Below are 27,772 nucleotides of genomic sequence, written 5' to 3'. Positions count from 1 at the left end.
TCTTCAACTATTAGAATATAGTAAATATATGAAAGTTCATTAAAACACATATAGTTAATGCAGGTAGGAGTCAATGCAACAAATATTATTAGGAAATATAACAATTGACATTACTGGCTCTCTTGACCATTGCAAAGGCATTTCAGTTCTAAGCTGCTATGTTGCTTAAAAGCATATTTATTTAAAATTGCTATAGAATTGCACTAATCACTCCTAAAAAAAGATGGTCTGGATAAGGAGCGAACAGTAATCAATCTGAGCAAGTCTATTATTATAACAGCCACATGGAGATTTTAACAGTGTTCTAGCTGAGGCAAGTTTAGAACTGGGAATGGGAAGGATGGCTACCTTCTGGTCCACGGGGCATCAAATCGGAGGTTGAACTGTAACCAATATGCTAAAATCCACTCTGGTTGCCTATCAGTGTACCAGACACGTTTCAAGCTCGACTTCTGCTATCCTTTCAACCATTAACACACTCATTCACACTTCAATCTGTGCAAACCTTTCTCTGCTTATCTCAGTGAGAACACATTGAAGAGTACCAACTATTCCAGTGGATACATCAGTCCCTCAACGCATTACAAATAAAATGACATGGGTATGTACATAAAGCTAAATATTTCACATGGGAATGATGAGCCTTCACCATATTTCATAATATATTTTCATTTAAAGATTTTTGCTTCTCAGAAGCAATTCACACCATCTAATAGTACAACACCTTTTTGCACAGTCCTTCTACGTATTCCAGTCGAGGCCTACACTATAGACCTTACACAGACAGGAAGCAGCTTTAAAGTGTACGGTATGGCCACAGTCCTATAGCAATGCTCACAGTCAGGTTCTCATGCTGTCATCCCTTCATGGAAGCCCAGCAGGCCGTAGACCAGGCCGGGCCGCAGCGGGTGATGCTCAGTTTCGGGTAATGGACGGTGCTGAGGTGCGGAGCGCGCAGCTCTTCCTCTTCGGTAGTCACCTGGATTTTGCTTCTTTGCTGTCAAGACTCTGGTGGCTGAACGAGTCTCGTATCTTAACTACTTCAGACGCGCACAAGTGTCCAAAGGACTTGGTGTACCAGTCTGGCATGTGGCCCCTGGTGCAAGGAGAAAAGGGAAATGTCAAACAGATACTGGTAACATTGAACATTTTTCCTTAGTCAGAATCAAAGAGCTAGCTAGCTCATTAGATGTCTCTCTGGGAAATCTGATTAGTACTTGTCACTTGACGCAGCCTTACTGATATTCAGACTTGCTCTTCTCTCTGCCACAGACCACAACAGGCCATAACAAGACACAAGAAGAAGTGACACCGATGTTTTGTGAAAAACAGAGCGCATAGTGCGGGCTCCTAATGCAAAGCAACAAACAGACCCTGCTCTGAAATGTGCACTGACACACGTGACATCCCAGTCTTCTGCATATGCATTTGAGAAACACACGTATCACTGGCTAAGTAAAGCGGTTGGACTGTTTGCATTTTGCACTGGCTTCAGGAAAAGCTACATAGGAGAAATTACCCCCAGAAAAGGACATAAGAGGTTACCACCCAAGAAGTAGAAGCCCATACCTTAAATCAATTCTGCACATGTAGGTAAGTTTAGATTTTCCTGACCCGCAGGGCTCAATCAGATACCTAGACAACAGGACATTGACTCTGACACCTGCCACTGGAGCGTGGTCATAATCCACTGAGGTTGCCAAGAGAACACAAGCTCCTTTGGGGAAGTTTGTCCTCCAGGTTCTACAGAGAAAAAACAAATCAACAAAAAAGTGGATTTGTCCTCAGTAAACAGTGACTCAAACATCTAATAAGCTTATAATTAAACATAAAAAGATGTGTATTTATATATCATCCTTTACTACATAATTCTATAGGCAAGGTTAGTGTGTGGGTGACATTAAGAGAATTGTATATGAGCAATTTACCTTAAGACTACAAAGTCTCTGGCTGGCTGAGGTGCCATGCTGTTCTGGACGTATTGGTATATATCTGTCTGGCTATCCAAAGTTTCAATCACTTTAGAATCTATAAGATCTTCATCCCAAAGATGCTGCTCCTTAAGTACACGATTTAAAACTTCCTCTGGTGTAGCAGGGATTTCAATTGTAGTTTTCCATAACCGGAGCGGGGGACCTTCGCACACCTGAGGAAAAAAAATCAGCACGCAGTCCTCAGTTTCACTGTTGCTTACACTTTCTTCTCCCTTCTATTTCAGTGTTGGAGAAACACAAATTACAAAAGGAATTACATTGTGCTAAGACTGTCATACGTTCACACTGAGGTTGTTTTGCCTGAAGGCATCTGCATGCTGACTTCCAAATGATTCTTAAGTTACAGTCATCTTTCCCAGTATGAGCATTATTCAATCATAATCCTAGCAGAAAATATCCTCATTTTCCAACATTACTTTTTGACATATTAACTTAAATCCTGCTGAAACAGTTCTCCCTGTGCTAGCTTCCAAGCTGTTGAAGCTACTTGTTTCCTACTGCCTGCAGTGTAGGGAAAGTGCCTGGAGGCTTCATTCTGCCTGTCAAGGCTTTGCCCCAAGTGAGCGAAGGAAGTAAATGCAACACATCGAACAGTATTGGGCTGGATAAACACATTTCACTACACATTAGGTGACTGCTGCTAAAAGACATGTTGTTTCAGATGAAGTGCAACTATATCCTGTCAAAAGATTAATTGGTTTCTTCCTTAAGTTTCTGCAAAATAAGGATATGCGCTGAACCTTCTGCAATATTCTACATCGTAGATGGTCTAAGACGGGCTAGGAAACAGAGCTGTGCAGTACAACATAGGGTACATACCTTCTTGTAGGCCAGATCTGCTTGTTCTGAGGTGGAACAGCTGAGCCAGCCTTTAAATTTCTCCTTCATCTCTTTGAGCAAGTCATCCATGCAGTCCTGGAGGTAGCAGTGGTAGTCGGAGGGCTCCGTGCTGCTGCTGCTGCCCCTGAGCTCCTCCAGGCTGAGGGGCCGCAGGTCTTGCTCTGTGTACGAGTTCCGACCTCTGCTCATTTCCTCAGGGATCTGGGGGTGACAAGGATGAAGTTACCCTCTTGCAACTCCCTCTCTCCAAACCACAGAGCTTTGCCTAGGGGCATGCTGGCTCTGTAGGCCACAAGGCGCATGCAGCTCTTTAACATTCAACTATTCCTGCGTTTTTCTTTTTAAACATCAGCCGTGCACTTGAGATTGAAGTAGTCTCTTGTTCACAGATGCTCCCTGCCTACTCCCTTCACTCTGGGATACAAAGTTGTCAGTAGGAACACTCAGTGCCAGAAAAGTAGATGCCTGGAGAGGTTTATGGTATGTATGTGCATGTAATTCACATATATATTCACATATGTATATATGTGAATTACAATTCACATGGGTATGTAATTCATCTATGTATTAGCTACATATGAACCATTTTTAAAAGGATGTATTTGTCAGGTGAAGCACTCAATGGAAATTAAATTTGTGTGTGTGTGACCCTGACTTGACCTGCTCATGCATATTCATTGCAGCAGTCTCTCAGCTATGGCGTGCCTTCATTCTGATCTGTTCTAAGCAGCATCCCTCCCGAGCTGCACAGCTTGGATTGATGTCTGCATTGCAGCTTATCTTGCAGACTGAGTGAAGCAGGGGTCAGCTGCCAGTTGTGAGAAGAGAGACGGAACGTCTTTAGTTGCGGGTTCCGAAAAGATTTGATGACAGTGAGGAAAACCAGGACTCAGACTTGCCTGGTTCTCCATCCCAGGCACTCGTTAGGGAGCATTCGTTAGTTGTTACAGACTTTTCAACCTACAGTCTGATAGTGTCAAGTTCCAGGATGCTTTTGTGGCCTAGCCTGGCTAACTCCTGGAATTTAAATATAAAAAAACCCACTGCATTTCCTAGAAATAGTGTCTTGCTTTGTAATTAAAACTGAAATTCACAGATCCCCATGGCTGCAGAAGAAAGGTTTGAAAGTATGTTTCTGATGCAGCTTGGATGTCCTAAAAAGCCCCAAACCCCAGGACAATTGTCTCACGACTTCTGAGTACCAGTGTCACCAATTTTCCTTTCTCCCGGTATCACTTCTCATTCACATATGCACCCACGGCAGGATGCAGACTTCAAAAAAAAAACAAATCTATTTATCACATACTTCCCTAAGTTAAAGGGACGCTCCTGGCTTTCCATTAGCAGATCTAAACCACGTTGGCCAATATTCCACCCATTAGTTTTGCAGATAGATGTTTTACCTGAAAGAGCTTCTTGCATTCGGCAATCATATGAGCCAGCCCTTGGGTTGCAGCCAAATTTTCATTTAAATCTTTCTGATCAGGCTTTCCCAGGCTTGGTTTCCTTTGCATCACCCTTCACAGAGGAGAAAAAGACACACACATATCCAGTTATTTAATAAAGAACAAGAAAGCTGTTTGGGGAGAAAACAGTAGGATTCCAAAATCTGCTGGTGATTTAGAGCAGTGCTGCTTGGGACAGAATCTCGGCATGGTGTTATTGACTAAACTTTTCTTTGGAATCCCTCTGTTTATCCCCTTCTGTGAACTCATTTGTATTTTAATAAATCTGTAAAAGCAAAACAATACAAAAGTGGGATCGAACAAGCATTCTAAGCCCACTATCTTCTGAGGTGTTCACAGTGACCGAAAGCAGCAGGGCTGATAGGAGGGAAGTCACCGTGTCACCGCTGCATGACACGGCGATGCTAGCGGGGCTACAGCTGCAAGGAGACCTACCTTGGGGAAGAGTTCTCTCTTTTGAGAGTGTTTAAGTGGAAGAGGGAAGGTGCTAAGCACACAGCCAGGTTGGTTGGTGTCATCTGGTTTTCCTTCACTGCAGCTGTGACATCGCTCAGGAAATAGAGAAGAATCTGAAGGACTTCCCTGTTCTCATCGGGTAAAAGCATAATGGCAGCCTTGATAGCCTGGAGACGCTGGTCCTTTGGCACATCTGCATAATATTAGTAATTCTCTCATCAGCCCGTTGATTTTCCACACACACAGCATGAATACATCCCAAAGCAAACTCCAGCTTCAAATATTTGACTCGAGTTTGAAGTGATTTCCTTCAGGATGCATACCATTCGTAGGAAACATGAAGGAATTTTTTTAACCCACTAGTTTAACTACCCTCAGTTATTTCCTGCCTCACAAGAAAGTCAAGCAAGAAGGAGCTGTGCCTAGGCCAGAGTTAATTTTAGATTACTTTCAGCAGCTCCGTGCTCCTGCGGATGCACTAAAATGACAGAAGCCTGGACTCGGGCAGCGAACAAGCAAACACAGTCCAGCCAATTTAGACTCTAGCTCAAATTCCTTGGCTTTCAAAGAATTTTAAAACATTAGCGCATTTTAGAATAGGTGAATCAATTAAATAAATTGGCCAACAAACCTTTTCAACAATGATGTCATAAAATACCCAGAAAGTGCTTTACCAAACAGAGGTTGCTTTATTGAGCAGATCATTCAAAGTCACGCGGTGGAAAAAGAAAGTCAATGATGTGAAGCCCCATACCATTAAACAGCTCCTTGGTTACTAACAACAAACATCCATTGGAAAAATTTGACGTGTGTCTTTATATAAAGGTCCTCCCCCCCAAACTCAAAGGGAACAAATAATGAAATAACCCAGACCAGATCTGCTTCTTATAATATGGGATTTCCAGCAAGCCCTCTCTGAAGAAAACATGAGGAGTCTGAGTCCTGCAGCATTTATACCATCATTAACCTCACAGAAAACTGCTGCATGACTCCTATACATGTGTTACTAACCAGATATTTAATTTATATTTGCTTCAGTAACTTAGTAAGGCTGGCAAATGAGTTTAGAACGCAGTTTTACCCCCAAATTCACTATTTTCCCCACTCTCCTCTCAATCAGCTCAAAGCATGTTTAAGTCATGTACAGACAATTCCAATATGTATGCAGGCACTCCTCTTCAAAAAGGAGGGAGATTTTGCCCTTTGCAGGTTAGCAACGATACAGTTGCTTGAAGATTCTCTATGCAGCAGCTAACACTGTCCCACCACCTCTGGAAATTTCTTAGACTTATTGCTGGTGAAAAGAAAGGAAGAGAGACTTCTGCAATACCACGTCAAACTGCTTTGGGTACTAAAGTCAGAAAGAATTGCCATGTAATACGCAAAGAATATGTATGGGGGGCCTGATTCCCTGATTCATTTTTTCCATAAACCTTCTTGGGAATCCGAAAAAAAAACAACAACAAAAAAGCATGCACTGAAATAGCAGTGCATACATCTTCATTGTAAGCTGTCACCTACGGAACTCTGAAGAAAGGTCCTGGATGATATAAAGCCTTAGTGCCATCTCCCAAGGAAGGCACAAGACACGGCAGGAAGCTCTGCTGGAGCTGGGCTACCACGGGAAAGGAGCCAGGGCAATGTCAGGGAGGGAAACCACGGAGCCAGAAGGTGCCTACAGTATATCAGCTTGGACCTCCCTGAGGATTTCCAAAGATCTAGGAGTTCTGATCAGCAAAATATTAATCTATCTTTATCCATTTTATACAGTGAGTGAATTTCTGGTGAAGGATGAAAAAATATGAAATACAAAAAAAAAAGGAAGTTTTTTGGCAGTCCCACTCTCAAAAAAAAAAAGTCTCATCAATTGGAGAGTGGATTTATAAACCCCTCGAAAGCCCCAAACTCTGTTTATGCAGTGTTTGCTTAAATCCTCCACCTAGCCACATCAGATGTGGTTTATTTTCAAGCTGTAATATCAAGCATGCTCAGAAAGGAGAGGAAATTTTAGAGTGATAGAAGTTCTATATTTGTTCCCAAACTACAGAGAAGGGTGAAAATTGAAGAACTTGAACTCTATCATTCCGTAAGCAGATCTACCAAAAAAAAAAAAAAATCAGCCCCATGATGCAGCCTAAATCATAATGGATACTAGAGAAAAACAAAGAAGATGGTGGCATTTGGTGACAAATCATATTAAGTACAACACGTATAGTGCCCAGAGGAGGAATACTAGCTACACAAGTGCCAACTTGCTGCCTAGCCTTAGAAATCTTAGTACTTACATTGGTAGATCTGTAAGAAGGTCTCAGAGAGTTTGTTGGTCATGAGAGGCTCCGGAAGGTCACGGAAGAACTGCTTTAACATGTCTGCTACATCGTAAGCAGACTGGCCTTCATAGTTAACACTGTCTGTTGAATTCTCATTCATTTGACGCAGAGCCTGAATTCTTGATTTGACTCCAGACTTCCTGAACAGTCCAACCTAAACATATTTGTATATGGAAAATTAAATACATTCACATCGAGTCTAGCAAGTCTGAAATGTCAGTGCATTCTTTAGCTTCTATTCACAGGTTCTAATTTCATGGAAAGTTTTACTTCAATTAATTACTTGTTTTGTTCTGTTTTGACTCTGCTTTTACAGCCTGACCCAGAAACAATAAAAATTAATGGAATGTAGGGTTTTGGACAGCGAGTGCATGTAGTACAGACAAACCCACCTGGTCCAGGCAGTGGTTGCGGAGGTACCTCATCGCTTGCTGAATGCTCTGGGGCAGGGGCTGCCCCGTGCGCTGAACATTGACTTGCAGGGGCACTCCAAATACGTTTCTGTCTTTATAATCTGGCACTTTTATCCTTTTCATGAATTTTGGAACTGCCCTGTTTAAGCCAAGGGAACACCAAAGTTAAACCTCTATCTCATGTATTTCCAATAGCTCAAAAAGTTGGTAAAAATAAGTGAAACAACTTTCATACACTGAATAATATGAAAAGTGTTGAGATAATGAACTGGCTAATTCATTTGGGGCTGGCAGGGAGGAAAGAAGGACACAAACCAGAGTTCTGCTAAGAGATAGGCTCAACATTCAGGGAGGTGAGATGCCTGTGAGTATTAATATGGTGCTACTCCATCAGTATTAGCAGGATAAAAGCTAGAGGGTAAAACTGCAGGGGCCAGACTGAATTGCAAAAGAGTCAAAATAAATCCTGCGGTCGATGACCCCTTATAACACTGCTTCTTTAGGTTTCAGGAAAGATGGGCATTTGAACAATAAGCTTTTGTATGTCAACTACTTGTTCTGCAAAGTCCTCAAAGTGGGTCCACCACCCACCCGTGTGCAGAACAGCAGGAAACTGGTGTAATACATTTGAGTTTGTCAGCTGAAAACATCAGCTTTATAAACAACCCCTTTGAGAGACGCCCCTCCTCATCAACCAGTTACTGTCATTAACTCCACCTCCTACTCCAGTTTCAATGAGAGGCCTTTCCATTTGCTTTTGACTCCAAGGAAAAAGTTACTAGATACAAAAGAATGATTTACTCCTAGCTCCCCAAGAGCGTTGGTTTCATAAGGGAAAAAATACCGTAATATGCGAAAATATTGAGAACATTTTCCTAAATAGAAGTTAACGTACTGTACAACAGCTAATAGGACACAGTAGCACTGGAAAACAGGGAGACCCATTTATCATTTCTATATACAGTACAGCTATACAAACACTCCCTTAGATTTATGGCTGACTAATCTGCTATATAGAAAAACAGAACCAATTTGTATTGCCATGTAGTTAAGTTTAGGGCATCATTGATATATGTATGAATAATACTTGCTTTGTCAAAAAACATGCCAATGGAATGTGAAAAAAACACATTGCGATCTCCACTGAGAATCCAAAGCATGCAGGGATAACCGGTCAATACTTATTTCTGTCTTTCAGAACAAACAACTTCTGTATTTAGAAAGGCTGACATAATAACAGCCTTTGAACAGGAGGTACTTTGATGCTGGAGTTAAATACTCTCTGTGACTCCTGGGGAAGGGAGGAGGCTGGTGTGTGGTGGGGAGAAGAAAAATTTTATTGCGTCTTTTGCATCCTGAAGGCTACATAGGCTGCACTGCAGATAAAATAATAGAAGAGCTTTCTGTTTCATTCATCTGACACAAAACATCCAACCTGGTTTACAAACACCTGTCTACAACAGAAATTGCTGGCTACAGAGAATTTCATGATTCTCCCAACCTGCCTTTCCCCACTCCCCACTTATTTTCACTACAAATTAACTTGATTAAAAAGAGGAGATAGTTGTCAGATAACTACCAGAACTAAAGGAAACTTGCACTATTTAATGACATAATCATATAGGGAAACTAATGAAAATATTTAAGAACAATCAAAGAAAAGCAAGCATCTTAAGATCAGTTAATGTTTTTGCTACTGCTCACTAATTGCCTCTTTTTATATATTCCTTTTTTGCTACGGAAAGCAGACATCTTCCTGCACAGAAAGTTGGCCTGTACTTCATTGCTTCATTCCCTCCCACGCCCCCTAGAAACATATTTCCCAACCCTAATAGTATTACACTTAGGCAAAGGGCTAGTGATTTTAGCACTGTCTCAGGAAACCGCAAACCACTGTCAGCACATGGCAAGAGGAAGAAGTGCAAATATGGAAAGAAGAGGAATGGAGGAATTAGATGCATGCTCCCAAAACTTGTTTAGGCCTTGCAAAACTGTGTGCTTGTGTAAATAGCCTGTATGCACATGGCTCTGAACCCTTACCAGCTGAAGCCGTGCTTATTGGAAGGCGTATACTTCTCCAGGAGGGCAGTTAACTTCAGGAGAGAGTACTTCTGCAGCAGGTTCATCTGTGCCACCGACTGGCAGTTGATCTGCAGCGACGCTGAGCTGAGGCTGGGCCGGTGGGAGCTCTGGAAGCTGTGCCACCGCAGCTTATGCCTGCAGAGGAGACAGGGAACAGAGCAGGGGCTGCTCACTGAAGGGTCTTTGCAAGATATGTGCAGCACTAACCCAAATGTCCTGCTAAGCAGCCGTTATCTTCTGAGGTTTCAGAGGCACCAGGTGTTAAGAGCCTCTGACTCACCAGGGGCCGTGCAGCACGTGCAGCCGCACTCTGAGCGTGTTAACAACGTGGTCTTGCACTACCAGACACCCTCGGAGTGCTCCAGCCACGGTTTTCAGAACCCCTTTCACTCCTAACGCAGTCAGAATCAACAAACTCCGTAAGGAAAAAAGGGCCCAAAATCTTAAGACACACCAAATGGGGGTTAAGCATCTCCAAAAGCCCCATTAAGTTTATATAAGCAGCTGTAGGCAACTAAATGACAACAGAAGCCAGGCCCAAAATGAGTTGTGCCAGTTTTAAAGGAAAATGGAAACAAAGCTAGAAAGAATCCAAATGCTTGTTTTAATCACAATACAAAATTTGCATCCAGCCCATGGTGCAACTCCCAACACAAACTGGGAGGCCGCTGGAGCTCTCCCAAACCCCCACTGTGCTACTGTAATGAAGAGAAAGTAAACAAGCTTCATTTTCCCCACGGACTGAATGCCCTACCATGTTGTTAAGAAATTGCCTGCTACTGCAAAGTGCCATATTTTGAAACAGTCTAAAGACAAGGCTTTTCCTACATACTGACACAAAACAGACGACACTTACATTAGCTCTCTTAGCCAGTTTGAAAACAGAATAAACCTGCTGTAGGTCCCTTTCCCTCCCACACACCACACACTATTTCAATCTGAAGAACTACCATCCCTCAAAACTGCCCTAATACTGCTCCTACAACTGACTCACTGAGTTGACTGTTTGTCAGTGACAACTCAAGCTGAACACATACAGCTATACTGAGTGAGAATCACAAATATTGTAAAAAAAAATCTAAATCTTTTGCTGGCCAGAATTGTTTTTCAAAGTAATGGGAACAGCATGTGTGTGCTTGAATTGCCACAGCATCTACTGCACCAAGACCTTAACTGATCTTGGTGCAGTTGGAGTCCTTCAGGCCAGAGGGGACCTTGCCTGATCTGTGCATGACCAAATTTGTGGGCTGAGGGCTTGTGAACTCACCTGCTGGACCGCGTCAGTGAGGCGCCCACCCCAGAGTCCCTTCGGTGTTGCACCCCTGAGGGCTCTTCGGTTTCGTTCAGGGAATTTCCTGTACTGTCAAGGTCACTTGGCGTTGTTCGATCATTATCTACGTCAAGATGGATCTGCTTTGGAGAGGAAGGACACGGGGAAACTGAATCTAGTGCTGAGTCAGAGTCCCCTTCATCTGAGAACTTTTCTGACCACTGGTTCACTATTCTCTGCATCCCTTTGACGTGGTACAGGATGTCGTCTAGTTCTGGAAATATGTCTTCATTTTCGAGGTCAGCTAGATCACTTGTGCTGGAATACAGAATCGAGCCCGGCACGTTGTCGTAAATACTGAGGCGGCTGCTCACGGAGCTGGAGGAGTTGCGCCTTTTCCCCATGCCCAGCTCTTTGGAGCTGTCTCCGCTGTTCTCCCTCCGGAGGGCAAGGTGGCCATGCCCATGGAAACTCCCTGTCCTCCAATTCACAGAAGCGCTGCTTTCTGTTGGAGAGAGGTTGCCATTAGAGAGCGCCTTGGGAAAGGTGCCAGGCTTATGATCTTCAGGGATAAAAAACACAGTGTCTTCTGCAAAGCTTCCTCTGTTCTTAAAGTTCTGCTCCATGACGTCGCTGAACGTTGACTGGTTGAAGGGGTCGAAGCCTTCCAGGTACATGCCCACCCTTTTATTGTAGGCACTGAGGCTGCGTGTTCGTGTGACAGGACTGGGTGTGCTGACAGCACTGCTCGTTTCAGACTGACTACTGCTGCTGCTGGTCTGCGTGGAGTTGGAGACGCTCCTTTTTCGTACCATGGGGAGGTTAATGTGATTGCCATTGAGGGCAGAAATCTCCACACAGTTAAGCTGTTTCAGTTTGTCTTCATCCATCCCCTCTTGCAGGATGGGCCCACTAATAATAAGACCAAGCTTAGAAGGAGCCTTGCTTTTGCCATGGTGAGAGCTCTTGATTTTGAGGCTCTCCATTCTCTTGAGCAGGCTCTTTGTTTTGGACTTGGGGTTCTTCTCACTGGCTTTCACACCAAAGCTGAAGCTGTTCAGCTCCCTGGGTGAGGGCAGGCTGCTGAATGAGTCATCATTTGCTATGAAATTGTTCGAAGAACAAACGCTCACAACGGAATTTGTCCTGGTGGTAGATGCCTCACTCTGCAGGGTTGGTTGGTGGCTGCTGGTGCTACTCATGCTGAGAATAGAAGCCACCTCCTGGCGTTCACTGAGGTCTGTTAACACACTCTCATGGCTTGCTGCATTCATAAGATGAGGAGCTTCTGGGGAGGAGGTATTCAAGTCTGCTTTGGGAGGGAACACATCAAACTCTTCAAGCCTAGACCACCTCTTGCTGTCCCTCTGAAAAGTCCATTTGCCACTTATTGCACAAGGTTCATCTTCATCTGAATCTTCACTCTGCAAGGAAGAGAATGCTGAAAATGCTGCTGCACACTGTTGAAAATTGCAAAGGCCGTTGCATTTAAACCCAATGCCTTCTAGAACAATTTAAGTGTCTTGTTCTCACTAAATTTAAAGTGAAAACAGGTTTTTTTTTTTTTTTCATTCCATGAGAGAAAGATTAGGCCATAAAGCCCATCCCAGGAAAAGATAACATGGGATAGGTAATGTATGTTAACTGTTTCTAAATGCTAAAGATACAAGCTTCATAAAAAGAAACAAACAATACAATCTGCTTTAATTGCTCTTTTCTGAAACTCCTAGTATCCACAGACTTTTAATTAATTGGTCACAGTGGATAGCCTTCAGATCAATGGAAATTCCTGGCATGCATAAAATTTTAAACTGGAGTCAGTGAGGGTTAGGGGTCCCTCTGGACTCTCTCCAAAGTTGTACTCTGTTGATAGTGGCCCTGTGTTTATACTCCTCTTTGCAATTAAGAGATGCTTCTCATACATTCTGACTCGTAGTAGCTTAATTCCTTACCCGTTCTGGAAGTTTAAAAGGTCTCCTAACTGTGACTAATGAGACAGTAAAAGAAACTCCTGCGCTGCAACAATTTGATGCCTCCAGGCTCTTAGCTGGTCCACTCGTCCTCCCACCAGCTAGCAGCTAACATTTTAAGAATGTCCTGTGAAGTTTCTGCTTCGGCCTTGCTCCAGGCAAATTTTAACACTCGCAGATAGTGAGCCACAAAAGCTCCCTGACAGTGTAGCACATAAGTGAATTGTAACCAGCATCTCCACTGATTATGTTTGATGTACGAGTAATGCCCCAGGGCGTAATTACATGTATGTCACTTATGTCTCAATCTTTTCATCTAAATCCTGAAAGTGAATGATCCTGGAACTGACATATTGGCTCTTCCACTCATCTAGAAAATTTCAAGTTGCACACGGTTGGAAGAATGAAGCCAAGGAGAGAGATCTTAGTACGACACCATGAAAACCCCGAAGAGCCTTCGGTGCTCGGAGTAGGAAACACTACTTGCCACTCAGCTCCAAGAGTGCCAAAGTTTCACTTAATTTGTTTAGATTGCTTTAACTGAAAAACAAGCACATGTGCATGCTCCAAACTGTAACTGTATGCCAGGAAGAGAAACTTTTATATTCTGGAAAAGAAATAAATTGTTCTTATTTCAAGTATTGTATTTATGTATAGTCTAGATTCTGATCTTTTCCTATTTTTATAGCAGATTTCATCAGCTAAGGAAAATAAGTAAACCTCCATACTTATTTTTAAGACCAAGTACTCCTGGGACACAGAGCCACTGTCATTTTCCTTGTTTCCCAGCTCCTGCAAGATGATGGTTCTGTCCATGATTCAGAGAACTTAAGCTTGCTTATTTCAAGATTTTAGGAAAAAATAAATGAGTAAAATGATCTTAATTTGCAAAGTCAGTGCAAACATAAGGAAGTACATGTCTGAGTCAGCACAATGTTTTCCTAGCGTTAGAAAATTTTACCAGCTAAATACTGGCTTTAATGAAGCCAACACCTGCAGAGAACAGCCCATCTTGGATCCTGCCAGAACATGGGTGATGCATGAAAATCAGAAAGGACTGAAACAAAAAGTAGGATCCAGGCTCCAGAAGGTCTGGGGTCTGGAGCTGAAGGTCAGTTTGGTCTGGTCTCTAATAGCAATACCCATTACTCTGATGTTAACAAGGTTCAGAAACATGGGTGAATCCTCTGGTGGCCATAAATGTCAATCCAGTGGTCTACACCTATTTGAGAGAAATCCTATATACGCTGCTGCAGACTGTTATCTTCTGGAGCTTGGATGCTGTTTCCAACATACCACAAACAGATAGGAAAGGGGGGATTAATTCCTCGTAAACAACCTTGGAGCACTTGTATGCATTCTTGTTAGGGGTAGGGCTGCATTGCGTTGCCTTCGCTTAGTCATCTTTATCTGCAATAGTCATATCCCAGGGGATGGTATCAGCTACTGATCCCTTCTAGGACACACACATAGTTTCAAGACACCCATTGAATGTTTGAATGGTACCTTACTAGCAAAAAAACCCCAGTGACTCAGCTTTCTACTGGTATCACCTTACTGAAATTATACTGGATACTCTATTATTTATCACCATGCTTCACAGTAATTTGTGAAGAGCAAAGAAACTTTTCAACTGCTGCTGACTTCCCTGGAAAACTGTAAACTTTTTTTTTAAAGTAGCTGATGTATTTCATATTATTTTTGCCTTATTTTTGAGCTATAACTAAAAAACAAGGAAACAATATGCCCAATCCTGTAAAGTTTGTCTCTCCTTAGCAGATCAAGAACTGCCCCACTGATCCTGTCTACCTTATAAAAGGAGAATACTAATGTGATGGTAAAATACTACTAACTAATAACAATAATGACACAAATGTGATAGTAAAGAGTCAAACCAGTAAATATTATGTCGAGACGATGTTCAATATTCAACTCGTTCTGGCGGGTCAGAATCCGCTCCATCCAGTCTGCACTTTATGGTCCTGACTGAGAGCACGTAATGAGGCACTAAACACTTGATCTCACTGCCCAGCAGTGAGGGTGGCCACAGAATTTCAGATTTAAAGCAAGCATCCCATGAAAGCATTAGCCAAGCTACCAGCTTTTATACATGGCCAAGCCCTGCAGTTTTCATTCAGTGAGAACGCAAAATAAAGCATATACAGGGTTTTGACTCATGTCCTTGGTAGCTTCTATACAGCTTCGAGGTATCATCCTCGACCACAGATAAAAAAATTACCTTTTTTTTTTTTCAGTTAATGCAACAGAACATGTTCAAGGCACTTACCCTCTTCCTGTGGGGACTAATTTCTAACTTCATCACTGCACATTTGTTTAAAGTATTTAGGCGCCTGCAAAGCAAAGAAAACCATATTGAGAGAATAATCTCTTTTTTTTCTTTTCTTTTGACACAAGCTATTCCAGTTCAAATGCTTTTGTGAAGGCTGTGTCCACATGTCTTTGCACACAAAGAGGCACAAGCAGAGCTGCAGTTAGAGCCCTAATTACTCTTAATTATTAACCCATTACAAGCCGCTGTATTTTGGCTTCAGAAGGAGGGACTGATGACCATTTCTCACTATTCCCTGAATGAAGGAAAAGGAAGCAAATAGAAACTTAGTCTAGATTGAGAAGAGCCTTGTAATCAGTTAACTGAAGTAATTATGCTTAAATATCAAGCTTCATTTTATACCTAACCCTGGAACAATCCAAAGATGGTTTCAAGGTTTGGGCTGATATCGCTCGGCCCAAAACCGCACGGGAGAAGTGTGGTTAGATAAATGCTAGTGCTGGGGGAAGGCAAAGGGCAGGAACAGGCTGTGACTGATGCAGAAGGGAGAAAAGCTCCCGTTGTGGAATGGCAGCCGCCAGGTGGAAGCTGCTCCGAGGAGGCTACGGTTCCGTCTGAGAGCAGCAAAAAGCAACGAGTCAAAAGAAACCGCCCTGTCCCCTCTCCTGCCCCCGCTCCTCGTGCTCCCTAACGCTCTGGCACTTGTGCAGTACTTGCATGGCGGCTGTGCTGCAGGAGGGAAGGAGCTGAGCTCAAAGCAAAGCTCATGGAGCACTTTTTGGGGCTGAATCCCTGCCAGCTCCAGCGCCAGGGCTGCAGGAATGACCACGTGCCAAGGCAGGGGCAGAGCTGCAGAGCTGCCCCCTTCGCACAGCGTGCCGGCAGCCCGGACTCCACAGCGGCAAAACGGGGCTCTTGAGGCCCAGCTTCGTTCTGAGGGAAGTTGTAGAATTTTCACATAATTCTTCCTTCAAACAAAATATAAAGAGGAGGCTGCACTGGCATTTCTGAAAAGCTAAAAAAAAAAAAAAAAATGCTGACTTGTTCTGTTGCCTCAGATGAGTCTCTTCAGATTCCTGAAACTGGAAACTTGAAGCTAGAAAATGTGGCGCAGGAAGCATTACCAGCTTCCTCCCTTTCCTCTCGCCTTTCATGCGCGGGATTGGTTGCAGATGGTATTTACACAGGGCTTCATCCTGAGGCCATCAAAGAAAATGGAAAAGCTCCTACTGGTGCTTTTGCTGCAGTTGTGAAGTAAGGAAAAAAAAAAAAAAAAAAAAGACGGTTTGATCTATAATTAGACCCAGGCACAACACAGCAGAAGAAAAACAAGAGGAATTGCCATGGGTCATACAGTAGGCCAGTGGCAGAAAAGCTATCCAGATCTCCCAGTTTTTAGGTTTGCTCTGATTTAAAAACCCTGTAGGCGCAGTCGCTCCGGCTGCAGTTGGTGGGTACATGCACAAGCCCGTGGCATTTTGGAACTGCTGCTTGCTGTGTGGGTGAACACCGACCGTCCCATGTACACCCTGCACAACAAAACTGATATTGTTTATTTGGGTTATAAGAGGCCACACACTGGCTAAAAGTTGCTTCCTTTTCTCTGCTTTAAAAACATTCTCTTTTCCAACTCCTCAGCCTCAACACCAGGACATACTAATGCGGTTTCAGTTCCACATTGTATAATAATTCATGTATTTTATACTGCTGAAACCTTTGACTCCAGCCTGTTTCCTTAACTAACCTGCCTAGCTGCTAATAAAGACCGTCTTTGATTTCACAGAGATTAAATTCACAGATTTTTCTCATACTCAAATTAAAAACCAGAAATAGGCGAAGAAGGGAAGAGAAAGACTGTTTCCACAGAGGCCCTTAGAGAAAAACTGCAGCAAAGATCCCCAGGGCACACCTCGCAGAAACGAACATAAAGGCAAGATGAGGTAACCCCAATGAGCAGGATGCAACACAGTAACAGCCAGCACATACAGGCTCTATTACACATCTGACTTGATTTAATTACAAAACCACTTTCCTTTTAAATCTAAAAGCTCTGCAGTGATTGCTTTAGCTCTGTAAGTTTCCTTTCATATGTATACACACACATCTGTATGCATCACATATCTTGCTTTAACTTGACAATTCTAGTCAATCAATGTGTAGTTCTTTAAGCTATACTACACTGAGCTTTATTATGATAAAAACACAGTATAATAGTCAAAAAAGCCGTCAAAACATATTACTGAGTTTGCACAGATGAGAGTTGCCTACACAACTTTAATTAACCTTCTGTTTGTACTGCAATACTTTTATGCACACATTTTCTGCAGATCTTCTCATCAAACTGTTGCTTGCAAAGGAACCACAATTTTCTTTTCTAGCTCTGGACCTTATCTCTTGATAAATTCATTCACAAGTATAAATTCTACTGACAATTTCCAGCTGTGTCTCATTCTTCAGCTCTGTCTCAGTCTGCCCCAACCTGTCCCTGCGACATCTTCACATGGAATCCACGAGGACGGGGCAGGATGGCTCTGTCTGCTCAGACCGCCCTGCTATCTCCGTCTTAATTTCTGTAACAACTCCTATCCTGGCCACTTTCTCTGATGACCATGGGCAAGCAGACCAATCTTGCTCATCACTGAGATAATCATCTTTGAGTCAGACCTCTCTCTGTAGGTCTTCAGATCCAAATGGATCTTGGTTCTGCAGTGTCTCCGGGTAACTTCTTGAAGATGTCACTTTTCCTGGTGCTCCACATATGCAGAACTCTGATCCAGGCTCTCACTCTCCTTCAACCTGGCTCTGTACATCCCTTCTTGAAGTGATAGATCCAGTTATATGTAGCTTTCAGTAGCAGTACCTAAATCTCCACTGGCCTGTACAGCCCTAAGTTACAATTACAAGAAAGTTTGTATTTTCATGTGCACAGAGCACTTGAGAACTTCCAGTTACCTTCTACAGAGGTTACAGAAAATATTGTATTCAAAGACAGAAATGCTACCCTGGATTTCATGGAAATGGTAAGAGGTGGTTATCTGACACAACACTTATCCCTGCACGAAATTCCTTCATTACCCAAAGCATGAAGCACTGGAGCTCCTCTCAAGACAGGAGCGCACGATGCATTTTTTCCTAGTCTTTTTCTCTAAAATGGACAGACCAGCACAGCTTTCTTAAGGGTACAGCCTTTAAGAAAGGCAGCTTGAACAAGACATTCACTGTCAAAAATGTAAGCTTGAATAGATAATTTCAGCAAAGCTGTAAATATGGTCCTGTAATAGAAAATCTTAGTTAATCTTAACATCAGTCAGTCTTATTATCAGCTGTAAGCATTAGTAATTAGTTCTGCTCTCATTAACAGGAGAAAACTCTGCCCATTGCACCCTTGGAAAGTTAGCAAAACAGTGCATTAGGTTTTTAAACTACAATTTCCAATCTGCATCACCATATGACCTAGCTCTAAACTTTAGTTTGGAATATTTTCTTAATGGTTTTAAATTCTTAATTCCTCATTTCAGGGCAAATTCCAGCCCATTATACCTGTAATGATGACACACAGGCTCTCTTATCTCAATTCAGTGCAAAGTCTTTATGCTGGCTCCTGGGGTCCAGCTGCATGTCCTAGCCTGCAAAGAAGTCCAGCTCTCTACAAGTCAAATCATACGAGCAGTCAATGCTGGTCATGTTAATCTGCTACAGTCAATTTCTTGAGTGAGAAATCCTCAATGTAAAAGATTCAAAAAATCTCATATAGAAGTTTTAAGAAACCTCTTGCTCAGATAGTGTGGCAGTGTTCTAGTTACATATAAAGAGAATAAACAGGATTTCCATCATGGCCTTATATGTATCACATAATGATTTTTTTTAACCATTTATCTTCTATTGTTATCAAGTCCAACAAACCACCTCTGTAAACCAAGTCTCAACCCATATTGTAGTTATTTTTTTTAAGAAAACCTTGAACAGGATGACTTGCTGACACAATTTTGCAGAATGCAGCCCGTTAATAAGCTATATTTAAAGCTATATATTAGCTTTCCTGCTCACATTGATAATATCAGTGAAAAATAATTTACATATGTTCAGATGTAAAATACAATTCAAAATGTTTCAAGCTTAAAAATGCCCTGTTGCTGTAATTTCTATTGTCTGTTTCAAAATTATTTTTTCCTGCCATAGGTCATGCATTAATTAGACCAAGACAATTAGGACTGCTAACGGCACTGCGGCTGTTGCAGGGAAAAGCACATTCTCAGCACAGGAAGGAAGCACAGAGCACTCGCCACTTTGTTACCATCAGCTGCATACACTGCTTATTAAACTCTTTGCTGAAAATGCAAACCACTCCCGAACTGTCACGACTTCAGTCAAAAAAAAACAGAAATAAAAATCCCAGGTTAAAAAGCACTTCTGCGGCAATGGATCCAAAATACGCTGGCTTGACTGTATTTTGTTTTCCTGGCAAGGGAAGACCATTCTTCTGCAAACCAGCATTTTTCACACCACCACACTTTCTGTTCAGTGTCTTCACAAGTCTTGGAGCACACAAATCATCAGACCCACGCATCACATTTTAGTACTAATGGAGTAGATGCCTTGCACCACACCTTGAGCTTAACACTAATGAGAGTTTTCCCCTCCCAAAGACTGGCTGATGAATCTATTTTCTTAGCTTGAAAATCTTGCAAATATTTCTGAAGAACTTAAAACTCTAGTTCCTCTCTTCTCCGTCCAAGTACGGCAGTTATGGCATGAGAAGGAGTTTGTAATTCTCTCGAACTGTTCACATTTAGAATTGCAGACATTGTACATGTAGTATCCAAAAGCATTCATTTTGTGGGCAATTTGGAAAACTGCCATAGTAAAGGACAGAGGCAGCAAACTGCGTTCACAGCCAGGCCACAGAAGATAAGAAAAGTTAAGGTATTTATGCAACTTGAGATTGTGGACTCACACCAGGGAAGGTAACTGATGGACCAGTGTCACACAGAGCCGTCGTTACTGCTTTTACATTAATAGGCAATGCTGGGGCTCCAGCTCTGTAAGAACACATGGACCCAAAACACAGGCAAGTCTTGCTGCCTGTGCTGCAGCCATCACAGTTCTGCGTCCACGTGCCTTACTTGTTTGGGAGTCAGTAGTGAAAACAAATGAAGAATGTTAATAAAAAGTATACAATACTTGGCACAAAGGCTCTTGCCATTTTCTTTACCTACCTGCATAGGGCCTCAATAGCATCTCTGTCCAGAAAGTCGTGCTCCCGCTTGACTAAAGTGATGTCAATGGGAAACAGGAGATCTGCAGGAATAGAGATGGATGAGAAATCAAAAAGACTCCTATTCCCAGTGGCAAATTATTTCAAAACAACCAGCTGCCTCAGTTCAGCTCAGTAAGATGGCACTTCTAAGATAAACACATTATAATATCACAAAGGCCAGAAAAAATGCTTACTTTTCATGTAAAAGCTTTTGTCACGCACCTTTGATAATGGAAAGTTCATGTCCATAATGGGAAAAAGACCCCAGCAAAGTAAAGATGAAACAATGTGACAAGGAACGATGCAAATGGGATCCCCCTCTCTTGCATCAGAAGCTCAAACTGATGCAGGCTCATTTTATTTAAAGTAAATACACAATCTCCATCAAAGTACTAGTATCTCACATTAAAGGAAAAAGGTCAGTGAAGCCAAAATCTCTGGAAAAGAATGAAAAACAAAAACTCCTTGGCTGTTAATCAAGCTATTTAGACATTTGACACTGTTACAACGTTAATGAGATATGGACTGAAATGAAAGAAAGCCAAGCTGCTGAGGCCCGTGCTGCCTCCTTTCCCCAAAAGATTATTTAGATAAACAACTGGGAGAGTGAGGAGGAGGAAACAATGTGGGCAGAGTGCTGAAAATTTACTATAGCTCTGAAGCAGCAACCAGATATTTATTATTTAGTGTCCTCCACAGATTCCTCACTGTCAGACAGGTCCTGATCCTGCATTCCTTGCACAGCCAAAACTCCCACCAAAGCCACTGGGTGTTCAGTGCACAGAGCAGCAGAAGAACGAGCTCTGCATGAACCTCTGCAGATGCCCTCAGCTTTCCTGGTCTGAGTGACTGCCTATGAAGGACATTTATCTCCAGGGAACAGGGAAGAGTCAGCTATAATGATGAAAAGAATAGGACTGATATTAATTTGTGGGTGGTAAAGTGGATAACGTTATGCTTTTTAGACCAACAGAAGATTCGACATTTTTTTTTCCCCTATTTTTTCCTGAGGAATAAACAGATAATGACTTACTCTGGGAAACACAAGAAATTCTGTTTTTTCTATATAAATGTGTAGTATTATCAAAGCAGGGCACAATTCTGTCCGCAGAAATTACTCAAAATCCACAGAAATCTACCTATTTTAAATTAGTATTGCCTGGGATCTCTGCCTATAGGTGACTTCTCAGGACTTTGGTATGGTGCCTCATCAACCTATAGGCCACCCCTTCACTACTGTAAATTCAAGCTGCAAGCTGAGAGCATGAGCACATTCTGCTGGCATTTTCCAGCAGTGCTTTTCTCTGGGTGAGAAGCTTTCCCTCTGAGAAAGTTAATACCTTAAAGTGCCCACAAGAAAACATATGGGAAGACTTAAGTGAGGGGGTGACCAGAAGTTGATAATCTTTACAAATCCCGTTTTTGTTATGCTTAATTTACATTGCTGTTGTGGTTGCCAGAGAGGCTTGAAAAGGACAGTGGGATATTGTTTTCATAGGAGGAGAGCTCTCTTGCCAGTGAGATCTTGCCAGGCTAGATCTTGCTCTCACCTCTGCCATCCTTCTGATGTTTGGCAGGACATGCTCCTAAATTAGAACTTCAGCCAAGTTTAGAGCACGTATAGGCAGGACATGCTTTCTGAATCAAGGGATTTCTCATGAGACTTACACCCCAGCACAGCATGAAACCCTCAAACCCACACACTGAGCTGTCGGTCTTGCCCCCAGCTTTAACAAAGACTGGAAGTCCTGACCCTACATCCCAAGGAAATCTGTCCTTGGCACTTTTGTGGTACCAAAAAGGAGAAAAAAGGACATAACAAAATGAAACCTCATTTCTGAACAGGGAAACAAGTTTCCACAGTGCTACTTTTGCAAGTGCTATTATCATCTCGTATTGCCAATGCAGCTGCAAATCAAAGCTCAACGAGATCATCTTTCATGAAAGTCAGCTCAGCCAGTAGGCTGTAATCTCACTGGAAATAATGGACTTTCTATGCTCACTCTTACAAGCAGCAGCTGGAGTTTGCTTCATAAAAACGAAGAGGAAGAGAAGAGTGCTTAATAGTTACATTATAACATAAGTATAATTAAAGTAGGCAGGAAAAAAAGTAAAAAGGTAATACACATATTAAAAAAGGACCCTGAGGATGACAACTATCCAGCTATGGATAGTTATATGCAAGAAAATATAACTCATTTGTTTTTAAACTACAGGGAAAGTACAATGTTGCTAACACATGATTCAAGTTGTAAGAAATTCGGAACATTCACACTAAACCAGAAACCTGGAACAAACGTAAAACTGCAGGAGGGCTTCCGAGTGCCATAGCTGCAGATAGGCATGTTTGTTCCATAGGGATGCTACCAAACGCTCACGTGTGGGGCGCCTACCTTCATAAAGCTGGGCGTACTGTGGGAATCCTGCGGCCCGCAGCCAGTCGCAAGCTTCCTTGGCCTCGATTTCTGGAAGGGAACAGGAACAAGGCACCGCGGGTTAGTGAGCTGCAAAACAAGAACTTCTTTTCTACCACTTCTTTTACTCCTGCTATCAAAAGAGCAGAGAAATATTTTGCTGCTTCCAGCTGAAACACAGGTTTGCTTGCTTTTCTTTTCACTACCAAACTTAATCCAGATTGGGGAATGCCAGCTGTGTTTTATCAAACACCTATAATTTTAATAGCTTTAATAAAGACACAGATGAAGACGGCGAGACTTATGAATCATTCTGCGCAGGTTTTGTTAGCACTAGAGCATCCACGGCTACCACGAGCATGAGCAGCATCTCCTCATTAAACCTCTCGGCACAACTATTTTATCTTGTCAGAAATCCCCAGTAGGGCTTATAATACTCTGTGCTTTAACATCTTGCAGACAGTACGCCTGGACCCAAGCCTAAGGACAACCAACACGCTGTATTGCAGCTCACTCGAGTGCACAGTTACTACCCGGTGAGAACTGGGCTACACTGGAGGTCTTCAAGGCATTTATGGGTTCCTTGGGGTATCACAGGAAACTCACATGCTGCAAAATTAAGCAATTCCCATATACCTACATGACACTAAAAGAAAGGTAACATTCTGAGCATGGTTTATATTAGCTTGTGAATAACTACTCATAAATTATCTCCCAATACAAGCAGAAAAAAAATGTTATCTTATCAGATTGCAAGTTGGAAAAATGTAAAAGGTATTTGCGGTATTCTCTAAATGCTCAGGAAACCGACAGGGATTAAATTGCTCATTCAAGAAAGTGCAACTGTGAATTATTTAGCATCCTACTTAGATCAGACAGTGAGCAATCAGAAACTCTTAAAGTTCATTCAGCTTTGATTATATTCACTCTCCTTGATGGAGCAGAAAAGAAAAGCTTAATTATGTACAACTGACTAGACGATTTTGCCACCTACTTGGCCAGGATACTGTTGCTCCTTGCTGCAGAAGCTGCGTGCAATGAGTTTAATACGATCGCTCAGAACACAGGCTACTGCCTATAGAGCAGCGAGCAGCCAACTCAACATAAGTAAAATACCTCTGGATTTTGCCACGTTATGAAATATTCCCAGAGAGGTATATGCACACAGCTAAAATCAGATTCAACAGCAAATATCTTTCAGGGTCTCCAAAACGACAGCAGTCCTCCCCTAATTTTCCAATTAGCTACAGGAGGGTTAGAATATTTGTGCTTTGCCAAACTGCTTTGCTAAGATACATATCCAAATCAAGGGCTTAAGGTGAGGCAAAGCACAGCATTCCAGATAAATAAACAGCTCGAAACCCACTCTCGCTGCAGCCGACAAGCAGGCATTTGTGCAACCTGTGTTTGCTTCAGCTTTGGGTTATGGGACCACATGAGAGCAAGCACGTACAGGCATATTTACTTAGCTACTCATTAAGAAAAAGCATTCTTCAATGCAAGGAATTGTAAAGTTATGCTTAAAAATGGATTTTAATTTTGGTAGATTCTGGAAGTATATGGGAAAGATAACAAGGTAAAAAAAGAATATAAAATATATCTTAAAGTTGTACTATTAACAGAAGAACAAACAACAGAATATTACTATGTCAGATGTAATGAAAACATTATACTAAACATTCTGCAATTAATTTTTAAGGATGCTTGCAATAAAAATTTATAGTATTTTACAGATTATGACTGCAAACTGAAGAAGTGATTCCCAATAACCAGTATTTGTTTTCTGAAAAAAGCAGCTAGATGCTCACAGTGTAATGGACAGAAGTGTCAGATTCCCACCTACCACATGGCTCTTAAATGGCATTAAATGTTTGTCCACAGGTCCTTTACAGAGCACCCCAGGTATATGACCTATAAAATGTTTCTAGAGCTATAAAACTATAAATATACATTTATCAGGCAGTTTTAAGGTTCCCAGTAGAAACTGTGGATATCTTTTCTGAAAATATACGTGCAAGGTATGTAAAGGTCATATTTTATAGTCATAGAGATATGAGGCACCTTTGGGATTTTTGAATTGTACTTGCCTTTCACAATCCCTTTGAGAATCCCCCAAGAAACGGTTTGGATCTTTAGATGGGGCAATAGCTGTCACTTCTGGCTGCCCACGAGAGTTGCAAAGAATCATAAAACACCAATGTACTTGCTAATCATTTAGTTTATGCAATGCCCAGGGATGGATTTCAGACAGCACCAAGCACTTAAAAGCAGTATTAATTTGCTGACAGTCAACACAGTAACCTCAGCCCACCCATCAGCCTTCCTGAAATAAGAAATGGAGACTTAGAGCGCTAAAGCTTGGACAGGTAAAATCTCCCTTCCACAAGCTAACTGTAATCTGCCTTTGAGAATAAACTAAAATAGCAGAAACAGGTAAAACATTCAGGCTGTCTGAGAAGAGAAATCTTATTCCCACACTAGCGGCTTTGCTGCCCAAACAGCAGCTTTTCTGCCAGCGTGGGAGCCTCGGCCCTCCAACTCTTGGCTTCCCAGCAGCCTTGGATGCCCTCGCAAGCAGACATAGATAGCACGTGCACATCCCTGTCACCCGAAACAACGGCATCTGGGATAACGAGAGATTATCTCAGCGACAGACAGAGCTGCCAAAGCCTTTTTCTCAAGATTTAGATTTTAGTATATATGGATGAAGTTTCAGAGGGGCAGGACAGCTGGACATGCTCATTCAGCCTCCGTGGATCTACCTCCGCGGCTCATCACCCACACTGCGAACGTGCTCCTTGGCATCGGCGGGTTGGGAAGGCCCCTTGCAAGGCGCTTCTAGCCCACACTCCCACTGCTTGAAGGAAACCCTCCTGAAGCCCTAACATATCTGCCACGACCTGCAAAGCCGCTTCCCCGCCACGTGTTTCATGTGAAGACCAGGCAGCTAAGCTGAGGTTGGTCTCACTCCCTCCTCTTGGCTCCTGCAGGGCCATTTCCTTTTTAGAGCCAGCCAAGACGAGAGACTTAAATGATAATGTCAGTTAAAACCTCTACAAGAAACTACAATTCAGTATACATTCCAGGCAAAAACGTGTGTCCAGCTTGACAGATGTATGTCCCGGGCTGCTTTCTATCCCCCAGCAGTAGTTCCTCCTATGAAAGAACTGCTGGAAAGACAGAAATTACACTATTATTTTCAAATGTCCTGATATACAAGAAATGCTCTTAGACAGTAAAACAAAGCAAAACCAAAAAAAGAAGCAGCACAATGAAGTCTTTATTCTTTGGTGTTGTATAAGCAAACAGCGGGCAAGTGTGTTCAAGAGGAAACAGGAAATTTTTATTGGAAACAGCTTTATTTGCTAGCCTGTTTCACAAAGCAGGCCTGCATGTTTAAATGAAGGGTAGGAGGTCCTTTTGTGTAAGGTTGGGAGCCATTAGTCCTTATTTACCCACTTCCTGGGGGGTTAGGACGACCCAAATCTTCTCCAGACTAGTAAGTGAAAAACGGGAACTCCTAACTACCTTATTTTGTATTGCTGGACCTGTATAGTTTTAAAACTTGATAGCAAATATACCTCAATTCACACCCTGGTCAATACTACAATTAGAGATGAGAAAATTCATGATACATATGATCTTGGTCTGGATGATATCTTGCTATAAAACAAAAACCCTGCACATTTTGATATCCTTCCAGGGGGAAAAATATCTAAGAGTCAGCTTCCATTTTCAGCAGAAATAAAGATATCGATTCAAAAGTTGTATTTTTTGTTTTGTTTTCTTCATTTCCCTTTAGGCAACTTAAAACTTAAGCACTGGTACTTTCAGAGCAGGAGCCAGATGCATCATCACGCAGACAAATATTGGTTTCATTTTCACCCAAGAGCTAAACGTAACACGAGCGGTTCTTCCAGGAGGAGGATTCCTCTCGAGTCAACTCAGGCACCTTTATGCCCCTATTAACAGCTCCACAAGTCAGCTCTACTCTTCTCACCCTTTGGCTATGCCAAATCAGTGGATTTTAAAAATCTACAATGAGAAAAAAATCTGTCACTTCCAAAATACCGAGCTGAGCTGCTGAGAAGCAGCATTCTGGATCATGTTTTTAACGTTAGTGTGGCTCAGAGCTCAGAAAGCTTCATGGGACAGACCTGCACTGTCCAAGCAGAAGCCGTCGTTCTTCTGTGGGCTTCAGTGACATTCCTAACCTATGAACCGTGGTGCCAACGCTACATTTGATCAAGTTATTCCTTCCACTCAGTCTATACATAAATGAACATGGATAGGAAGTCTGAGACAAATCTGCAGCAAATTGTTCTATGGCAGCTGTGTAAAAATGAGTTGGCCACGCACCAAAAATGGTTAAATTAGTGCTGGGTAATTTATCGTATGCTTGCAGGCCTTTACAACGGGGACAGCATCACTTCCCAAGAGCTAGCCTCTTTACATGTCCGTATTCACGTGCCCTTAGATGGTTTTCAGTTTGAAGATATGGCTTGAAAATAATAAGTTCTTTTTCAGAAGTATATTTTTCCCCTCAAACCTATATAGCTAAATATTCCTTAGGTGGCATTATTAACTTGGTGCTGCATAGTTTTGCAGAAACCCGCACCCACATTTTTGCTTTCTTTAGCACTTGCTAAGTTACAAGACACAACATTTTATAAAGATAATGCAAAAATAAACATTGAAACTTGGTCATTCTGTCAATAAACATTCAACCAATACAAGCTAGGTAAAAAATAAAAATCAAATCCCTCAAAAGTCTCCTGTCAAACTCTTCTGGAATCTCTTCTTATTCTAAGAGATTAATCTATTTTTATAACACTATTCTAAAATATTATTAAGTCAACTTTGTTGCATTAATTTGACGAGGGATTAATTTCTGGAAGTACCAGTGAGGCAAGGAGATAACAGGCATGGATTTTGCACTGCTGAAGAGCTTGAAAGGTTCTGCAGTGAGAGCTGAACAGCTTTCCAGGAG

General features: G+C 42.1%; 1 protein-coding gene across 3 annotated transcripts in view; it reads right to left on the bottom strand.

Annotated features, from left to right (window-relative positions):
• Window positions 1-504: 504 nt before the first annotated feature.
• DLC1 (DLC1 Rho GTPase activating protein) overlaps window positions 505-27,772 on the bottom strand; it is a 305,895-nt gene continuing 278,627 nt past the window's right edge. For all 3 annotated transcript variants that reach the window (XM_088524683.1, XM_088524684.1, XM_010220565.2), the window contains 13 exons: window positions 22,762-22,833; window positions 20,328-20,409; window positions 15,109-15,172; window positions 10,849-12,275; window positions 9,540-9,716; window positions 7,479-7,638; window positions 7,042-7,240; window positions 4,736-4,949; window positions 4,238-4,352; window positions 2,814-3,035; window positions 1,929-2,146; window positions 1,570-1,743; window positions 505-1,096 (listed from right to left, as the gene is read on the bottom strand). In XM_088524683.1, coding sequence (XP_088380809.1) covers window positions 976-1,096; window positions 1,570-1,743; window positions 1,929-2,146; window positions 2,814-3,035; window positions 4,238-4,352; window positions 4,736-4,949; window positions 7,042-7,240; window positions 7,479-7,638; window positions 9,540-9,716; window positions 10,849-12,275; window positions 15,109-15,172; window positions 20,328-20,409; window positions 22,762-22,833 — 3,245 coding nt within the window. In that variant the 3' untranslated portion in view covers window positions 505-975. The remainder of the gene's footprint in view (window positions 1,097-1,569; window positions 1,744-1,928; window positions 2,147-2,813; window positions 3,036-4,237; window positions 4,353-4,735; window positions 4,950-7,041; window positions 7,241-7,478; window positions 7,639-9,539; window positions 9,717-10,848; window positions 12,276-15,108; window positions 15,173-20,327; window positions 20,410-22,761; window positions 22,834-27,772) is intronic.

This window comes from Tinamus guttatus, unplaced genomic scaffold (genome assembly GCF_059628265.1).
Source record: "Tinamus guttatus ecotype Peru unplaced genomic scaffold, ASM5962826v1 Tinamus_guttatus_pri_ptg000213l, whole genome shotgun sequence".
NCBI classification, from domain to species: Eukaryota; Metazoa; Chordata; class Aves; order Tinamiformes; family Tinamidae; genus Tinamus; species Tinamus guttatus.
The sequence above is the reverse complement of the archived record's forward strand: the minus strand, read 5'-3'. Positions and strand labels throughout refer to the sequence as shown.